Source organism: Falco peregrinus, chromosome 2 (assembly GCF_023634155.1).
Source record: "Falco peregrinus isolate bFalPer1 chromosome 2, bFalPer1.pri, whole genome shotgun sequence".
NCBI classification, from domain to species: Eukaryota; Metazoa; Chordata; class Aves; order Falconiformes; family Falconidae; genus Falco; species Falco peregrinus.
The window spans coordinates 44,205,686-44,214,883 of NC_073722.1; the positions used below are offsets into that span (position 1 = coordinate 44,205,686).

The 9,198-nt window shown below is 44.5% G+C and overlaps 1 protein-coding gene across 3 annotated transcripts in view; it reads right to left on the bottom strand.

Moving 5' to 3' along the window:
* Positions 1-9,198, bottom strand: part of SMYD1 (SET and MYND domain containing 1) — a 43,561-nt gene that overhangs the window by 18,950 nt on the left and 15,413 nt on the right. The window contains exon 1 of one of the 3 annotated variants that reach the window (XM_005229851.3): positions 8,029-8,277. The exons of 1 other annotated variant lie outside the window; for it this stretch is intronic. In XM_005229851.3, coding sequence (XP_005229908.1) covers positions 8,029-8,165 — 137 coding nt within the window. In that variant the 5' untranslated portion in view covers positions 8,166-8,277. Of the gene's footprint in view, positions 1-8,028; positions 8,278-9,198 lie in introns of those variants that run through there. One more of the 3 variants, XM_005229852.2, reaches the window with a different exon arrangement.

A 9,198-nucleotide genomic window follows, 5' to 3' on the forward strand; every position in this document is an offset into this window, starting at 1 on the left:
GGCCATTGATTTAAAGCAGGACGACCTGCAGCAGCCAAAAACGAGGTTTGGAAAACAACAGTGAGCAGTGCTGGTGCAAGCCTGACACAAGCCAAGAACCTGGGATGGGGCAGGGGGGAGCCTGTGTCCGGGAAGGGGGATTGCATTCAGCTTCATTATATCAAATGAAAGAGCTAGGAGCTGGTGAGAAATGCAAGGCTGTGCTCTGTCAGCTGTCAGGGCAGGGGGGCAGAAAGATTAAACTCCTTGTAAGGCAAAGGAGAGCCAGAGCGCTGATAAAACCTGCACTGTTACATCGTACCAGGAAGCACGGGGAGATTATCTTCCACAGGGAATAGGGCTCCCTCCTGCTGCCTGCAGTTAGACACTTCATTGTAGAGAGGAATGACAGGTCAGAAGGGAATACAGTGCAGCAAAACCCAAATCCTCAAACAGGCGCTTGTCTCCCCTCAGCTTGCTCTCACAACAGAAAAATACTGAAATGGTGGCTTTGCATTTTGCTGTTTATCACATAGGGTGTCCAGAGTTTCCAAAGCAAATCCAGCTAGCAGAACTTACCGACAGCCCTAGAAAGCCCTCATTTCTGAGGAGATGCAGAAATGCACAAAAAAAAAGTTAAACAAGACTTTCCGAGAAAGCAAAGGAACAGTTCATGTGTATTAAAACTGCAGACACAATTACTCATAGGTAATCTGACTGGTAGATATAAAACATACTTCATCTCTCACAAAACCCTCACGGGATCCTTCATGCTCAGAAATGGTTTAAAAGAAGACTGGATTTATTGATTATGTGCATCACCAGGACTGCAGAGGCCTGGGCTCAACTCTTGGTGCAGTAAAGAAATTAGGAGACACAGGTATTTGAGATCTGTTGCCTAAATCTTCAACTAACACTGCCTAGGCACTGTCTCACCCTGCAAGCACCTAAATCCCCCATGTGCTCCTAGGCGGTTGTGCAAACTCTTGCTGTCTCAGAGGAGCTCAGAGCCGGACACCCCGAAAGGGCATGGCAAAGTGGGGCTCTCCCTTGGCCGCAGGGCTGGACCTTACACCAGGCTCTGATACCAACTGTCCTGGAGGTAAACAACACCAAGGACCAAAGGCTTGCAGTGGTCCACAGTGTCCCCTCTCACACGCTCTGCAATCGTTAAGGTCCCCCAAGGAGAGAGGGAGCAGCCTGAGGTTAAACCTCACAGGATAAGCCTGTGGAAATCACTGGTCTATAAAAACTTCTCTGTCTGTCTGAGACAGTGTATAACACAACCCAGAATGGCTCCGGACAGCCCAGACTCCCCCTCCCTGTAGAGACAGCAGCCCATGCCCATGTATCCGGGCACTGCACGGCCAGGCAGCACTGAAAGTTTATGGAACGAAACCTGGGTAGGTACCTTCTGGTGTGGCACCCACCCAGGAGCCCTGGGGGTTTGAACCCTCAGAGACTCATTGCTCAGCTTTCTTCGCTTTAACATGGACAATACTGCTGCTTTCTGCTGTGCCTGCGTGCACCACAGCCTCTGGGGTGATCTCTGGCCACCCATTCACTGCTAAATTCCACAGACAATGTGAACTTCTTTTTTTCACCCTGCCCAAAAGCAGGATCTTCATTAGCACAGTGATGACCTCAGCCTCTTAAAGCCTTGCTAAGTCCGGGATTTAAGACTGACTTGAAGGCGGGTACCAGTGACTGACTTTCTGGGGAGCCTCAGGTTTCCTTGGCCTCTCCAAGTATCAGCAGAGCTGAACTCTCAGCTTCTCATGAGCAGTGATGTTACATAGATGAGATACACAGCTCCTGCTAATCCTGGACGTAGCTACAGTCACAAAAGCAATGATTCAATGTGCCAGCCAACAAATGCAAGAGGTGACAGAGCACTGTCAACTAAACCATGGCTCCCGCAAGCACAGCTCTCAGTGAAAAAAAGAAAGCTCTTGTGACTTCTTGGATTGGATTCAGATGGATTAAGATCTGTTGGACCTGCCAGGACAGAGGGCTGAGCACTGCCCCAGGAAATGTATTAACCTCATCTCTGAGACATGCACAATCCAAATATCTGCCAATCATTTCCCATCCAGCACCCACAGCATCTCATTCACTGATCTGGAAAAGGCACTTGAGATGGCTATAGTGCAAAGGAACAGAGGATTTAATCGAATAGATAATGAACATGGTGAGAAGCTCACAAACTATTTAATGTGAGTGTATTCTATTCTGTACATCATAGATGATACACCCTGGTGACCTAACTTACAGCTAAGTCCACCTGCTTCATTTTTATTGTTTGCTGGCTAGGCATCTCTCTCCTCAACATCCTACAGAGAACAGCATAAGAATAGCCTAAGATGTAGGCAAAGTCTACTTGGCTTTCAAAGCAGAGACTATAACACTTAATTAAATACAACAACCTAATGCACCTATTCTTTCAGCAGTGAAAGGAAAAGGAAGGTATTCAATAGCTGGCTTCTACTGAGGATACCTATAATGGTGAATTATTAGCACAAGAATAGTTTTGGTCCTTTAAAAGGGAGTTGGAGCTTAGTACTTTTATCTTTAAAATGTCAGGGATGACACATCCTAGTTTGCCTGATTTGAGTGGAGGATTTATTTCAGACTAATTTTAGACTATTTTATTTTTAGTCTTTCATTATAAGATTCCTCAGCCCCTTTTTAGAGTTGTGAGTGTGATTTTCTTTTAAAAAGGTAGGTTTTCTCCCAGTTTTATTTAAGCTTTTGAACAAATGAGATAATAATAAAAAAATCAAACCCCAGAAAATTTTAAACAACGAGAATATGATCACATTAGCTCCCAGGTTTTATTGGTATCAACTCAAAGAATTTGTTTCCATAATCTTTTCAGAGTCATACTGTTACAGAAAAATACGTGTTTCTTATATCCCTTGGTTGTCCCAGCTACAATAATGGAGCTCCCCCCATTTCCCTTGGAAAATGTTTAGGGCCTGCTTTATACATCAAAAAGAAGTGCAAAAATTGCATAATCTCAGGTTTTGAGCAATTTGCAGATCACTGATCAAGCAGATTTTCCTGTGATCTTGTCTTTCTACCACACGACACTGCCTTGACTACTGTCTCTCAAACCCCACGGGTTAAAGAGCAAACCTTCTTTTGATGAAGGTTGACAGGGATATATCAGGCATCCCCATGCCCGTAGGAAATGTAAACTCTTACAGGCTTGACAGCCAACTGACATGCCAGAGGAAAATGTCACATACTGTACATAGAGCCCAGGCAATAGGAACGCCATCACCCTGAAGGTGGCAGTGAGGAAAGGAGAACTGGGATTTTCAAGGGAAGAGGGAAGAGAGGATTAAACCCCAGCACGTAAGCAGAGCACTAGAGAAAGCTTCAGTGAGAGGTAAGGTCAACAGGGAATGCACAGGGGCTTTGCAAATCAGAAAACGACCCCAATGAAAGCAAAGAATCCCTTGAGAAGGTCTATTTCCAACCTTCTGCATCTATTTTAGGGCAAAGCAGGCCTGACACTGGTGTTTTCTGAGTGTTATTTCAGCTGATAACAGCAAGGCTGACTCACAGATCAGAGTGTGTCTGTACTTTATCCCAAGAACAAAAAAACAGAGATCATACCGGGTTCTGCACCACTCTTCCATTAGTATTCACTGTCTCTCTGATCAGCTCGCTCTAGTTCAGGTAGAAGTAGCAGGCCTGATGCAGGAGTCAACTCCAGGTAACCACTGTGTTAAGCAAAAGGTCTATATTTGGGTTGGAAGAGACCTTTAAAGGTCAGCTAGTCCAAACCCCCTGCAATAAGCAGGGTTATCTTTGTGAGTCATACCCTGGGCTTAAAATCTAAGAAACCATGAGCCAGCTGATGTCTGTAGGAAGCTTCTCTAGCTTCGCTTTGAGTTCTGTGTACTTCTGGACTAAAAGTCTCTGGCACTGGGTAAGAAACTGCCTCCCAGATGGCTATCATTGGGTTGAAGAGTACAAGCCCTCACCAGCCTTAATGACTTCAGGGACCTTCAGGGTCCCTGTGACCTTCAGGGGCTTCCAGTCTGCAGAATTAGACACCAAGATGTGCTCCTTTGTACTCTCAGTGTCTAAGCAGAGATTCTAACAAAACGGTGGGATCTGGAAAGTCATTCAGCTCACAAAGGTAGATGTCTGTATTCAGTGCTCGTTACTTATAAGGGGCACTTAGGACTTGATTCACTTGCCTGGACATAGGAGCCTAGTGTTATTTTAGACTCTGCAGGGACATGCATCTGTTCTGAGAGGAGCCCTGATTCTCATAAATCCTGTTTTGTACCTGTCAGCCCTAAGAGGATGCCTCAGACACCCTGGGGCATCTCAAATGACACTAAACACCTATGGCAACTGAATCCTGCCCTTAGCGCTACACAGACACTTATACCAGACCTTAGCTTTGGGTATCTTAATTTGCAAGCTGAGTCTCAAAGCATATTGCCAGACAAGCTACCACATCACCCTGTAGGCTGACCCAGTTAAATTAATGGGTCTTACTTGCTCAGAGTATGATGGCTGATTATAGATTTTTGTCAAAGAAAACATTTCTTCTTTTCCTAGCAAAATAAAATTCCCAATGCCTCATCAAACTCATCCTCCTTCTGAAAAACAGCAATTCACACACTGCTGCTGGGTGACAGTGCCTAAAGAAAGGCCTTTGCATCGTTTCAGTCCAAAACGTGGCATATCCACATTCCTGCTGTGAGCACCTAACACCAGGTGCCAAGGTGAGTTGTTCAGGCTCCCTAGGTCCCTGTACAGTTGGGGCAAAGAGGTTTGTTCTGATAGTTTCTCAGTCGGAAAAATAGGTTTCTGCTATGCAACAGCCCTCTGGTGGGGTTTCTCACTTACACGCCTGAAGTTAAACACCTAGAGCAGACAATGCAAATTTTTCATTTCGTAACTATGTTCTTTACTAGGTCGAATGATGATCAGTTTTTATGGGGCTCCCCCCTTTTCTGAACAGTAGGACCTCCCATCTCTTGACAGCTTTGTGCCCAGGCACAAACACAAGCTGCTTTCCATCCTGTAGTACGACCAAACCAACAAAACCATATTGTATCTTTGGAAAGCAGCTCCTACTAATCTGAAAAAGAGACCCTCGCTTCACCTGCTGTGTTGCCATATCACATGCAGTCATGCAGAAGATCGCAGTGTGGCCACTTACAGTACGATTGCTATCCATATACATAACATACAGAACTTGATTTCAACAGCAAAATCAGGGGCAGGATTTCAGGGGCTCAGCATCCACACTGGGCCCAGACTTCCCAAAGGACTGAGCTCTTCGAAGGGCTGCAAGTACAGACCAACTCTGCAATCTAGCGCTTCTATGGTTGCCTTTATAAACAAAGCTGAGCTTTGTGGAAAATCTGGTCACATATTTAATAGGACCTGAGCTAAAAAATTAAACCCACCAATCATTCATACTTGAATCCACTCTCCATAGCACACATATACGCTGCTTTCAGCAAGTGATGAAGATGCTGAGTTGAATTTGGATGAGGGACTCTGGACTTCAGGTTTCCCAATGCAGGGTGAGACCCTTTCTAAGAATGTAGACTCAACACCAATTTTAGGACATACACATATGTGTTTGTGGGCAAGGAAACACAAAAACTTCTTCACTGGACTACATCCACGCAGAGGCAATAGCAGTGTGGATTTGTTCTTGCAGGTTCTACAAGGATCCACGCTACCCTTCTTCGATAACTATCAGTTCAGTGGGGCTTTATACAATTGAATGCTCTGGGATAGTGGTAGAAGGTACCTTCAAAAACAAAGCACTGTGTGTGTAGGAAAAACATCAGGGCAGTTTTCAAAAGAAAAATGTATGTTTCCATTACATCTCAGGCCAGCCAAGCACTAACCAACAAGCATTTAGTTGCCACCACCTGCTTCAGAGATTTTCGGAATGTATTTTTCCAAATGTGTGATGTGTATGAAGTGCTTTGGGGTGAAATCTGTCACGGGAGCATCAGAGTTCATTATCATTGCAAAGCAGCGTGAAGAAGAATCAGAGAAACAAGAATGACTGAAGCCATCCCCGTCCTCTCTGGTCGCAGAGAAGGGATGCATTTATCTTCCGTACTTGCTGCTTAATGTCTGGACCTGCCCTCTGGGACCTAAACAAATCCAGCCTGGGGAGGGAGGGAAGTACATCTCTCCCCATCCGAGTTTTTCCGTTGGAAGCCTAAGCCTAAGACACAGTCTGCAGTCTAAGAGCCAAGTGGTGGTGATAGTTTCTCCCCTTATCTCACATTACACAAATGACATTTGAAAATGCAGTGAAGTTGTAGCTCTTCAACACAGGCAGCTCTACTCTATGCATGATGCTCACAACATTTTACATAGAAGAAAAAATAAATTCTCAACCAGCAAACAAAAGTCAAAATGTTTGCAATGGCTTAAAAGATAATTAGTATTTTTAATAAGGCATATGGGAGAAATAATTGTCCATAGCTAGTTCTGCAGCAAACAGTATTACAGCAAGATTCCAGCTAGTGACACAAGTGAAAGTTAAGTAAGAGCTAAAAGGACATATCAAGGAGAGATGGTTTTGTCACTAGCTACAGTAACTGAGCTCAGGATCAAGAATTCAAGAAATTAAAATTTTAGAATTAAATTACATTTTTAATGTGAGCTTTTGTGATGACATATTAAAATAAAAACTAAAAAGTGTCATTGCTGCTATTGTGAAGACTCATAAACACATTTACCCACTGACAGTATAAGGGCACCGAAAAAGTGAAAGAAAGACACAAAACCCCCTTATTTCCTGCTCTGTCCATTTAATCCCCAATTCTCTGCTATTGCCACATCACACACTAGCACAACAGCTTCAGCTACAAAATGACCAAGATTAAAACAGCAGCATGAGCTCTGCTTGTGTCCCAGGCTTTGTAAAGGGAGCTGATTTGATCAGAGAAAGCTCAGCTAAGCAGAATCACTCACCACCTTATTTAGTGTGCAGAATATTCCCTAAAGTCACTGGCAGTTTGGGGCAAAAAATTCAGTCTCGGGACTCACCATGATGCCGTTGAAGAGTGCTCACAAATTTCCTAAGCCCAGAATGAAACCTTCAGCTGGCATCTAACTCCTCGGTCTAAAGTTATGGGCCAAATTCTGTTCTCAGCACATTGTAAGACTAAAAAAATAATAATCCATTAATATCTGAAGGCTTTCTTCTAGATTTATCCCATAGCAGATTAACATAGAAATTGGTTCTTTATGTCCTTTAGCTATTGGGGTATTTAAGTGAAACTTCCACTGATTTGAAGGGCAGAAGTGGGCACCTACCAGCCTCACTGGTAGCACAAGTTGATCGGATGTTGCTCATCGTTGAAACAAGCAGCAGAAAAGAAAAATGCATTTGCACCAGAATTCAGTTTCTGGCTACATCAGTGTGAACAAAAATTTAAACCCAGTCTCATGCAACAGTGAAAGCTGAAATTCTCCTTCAGTTAACTGTGCTAGCTATAAATACATGATCTCTTTAACAGAGACAGTAGCGCTCGCAGATCCCCACCAGCTTCTAGTTTGAAGGCAGCGGGCAATGAAGCTGTGTGTACAGCTGGGAGGTGGTACACATCAGCAGAGCACAAAGTAACTCACTTTTATCACACATTATACATTGGAGGCTTCGGCAAAGTCAGTTTGAGATTGCTGTACCTTAATTACACTAATTCTTGGCAGTTCATCAGAGTGTAACATGGGTCCAGTATTGTGAGGCATGGAATACACACAACTTTCACCGCATTTGGTGAAAGCTGGCAGCACCGAGCACCTTGCAAGAGCACATCCTGGAAGCAGATTGCACCATATTAAAAGTAAAAAAATGATTTGAGCCCTGGGAAGCACATTCATTGTAAGTTGTGAATGTGTCTTTACAGAAGTGCTTCTGACTTCCCTTCGCACCCTTCTCTGACGTTGTCCAGATGTTTTCAAACTTCTACCCACCCAGCCAGATGAAATTTTGCATCAAGACTACTTCTGGTCTGTGTTTTAAAAGTGCTTTTCTCTTACCTATCAAAAACCACGGCTGCATAGGCTGGCTCTGCAAAGATGACATCCCCAGGCAAGAATTCCTTCCGGGCTTTCAAGCCCCTGCCTTTGCCTTCAGACGTGAACACTTCGACTGACTCCATTTCCCCTTTGGTCATCCCAGGGACCCCAAGGCTTGGGAGGTGGGTATCTCAGAGCGAGCCAAATCTCCCGTCACTCCTGTCAACTTCGACTTGCTGCAAGACCACGCTTATAAAAGGGTTGGCCTCCCTCCACCCCCCGGAGCACTGTTTCCCATAGGAGGGCCAGGGGGTGGGAGCAGGAGAGGCAGGAGGCTCTGCTCGGTATTGCCGACCCATGCAGGGAAGGCACAGGGCTGGGACTTCTGCTTCAGACTCGATGATCTTAAAGGTCTTTTCCAACCTAAATGGTTCTATGATCCTATGGTTAAGAAACTCCACTCCAAAAGGCACTTTTGGAATTGTTTCTCCCAGCCACAAGCAGTTGTATATGTTATGACTTGGATTAATTTATACTCTCCCGCTGGAGAGAGAATGTATTCTTTTTGCAGGGTATTTTTAGCAACCACATGCTTCTGTCTCTCAGGAAGCAACAGCTGAGACAGTGGGACAGGGAAGGCTGGTATGCATATTTCTGACCCCTTCCACTGTCATCTGTTTTTTTCCAGAAATTAAACAATGCTGCTTTATTTTTACCCTCTAGGAGATGGACAGCATATTTAGAGGCAGAGATAACAGTGAAACACATGCCTTGAAATTCTCAGCATCCCCTGTCACCACTGGAGCCTGAAAAACTGGGGTCAGTTCCCAAATGCCAGCAGCAGCGTGTGCACGGAGCAGCATAGGAGGAGTTGGAAGGACAGCACTGGTTCAGCACAGGCTACAGAAGCAAGCAGGACATTTTGGATACTCATACTGTTTTGGATGCACTAAACATCTTTGAAACAGCACTGCATTTGAGGAGAAGATGACAACACAGGACTGCTCAGCATCTTCTGCTAAAAGCTTCTGGCAATATTCCTTGCGTGCTAATGAAGTATGGTATCATGCTTCAGCACAAATATCCTGCGTTATAGTTTGCTCGCGTGTGCCAAGCACAAACAGTATCAATCCACAACTCCATAAATTCAGTGTGATCCAGGTGCTCATGTGATTATGAACAATCTTCCCC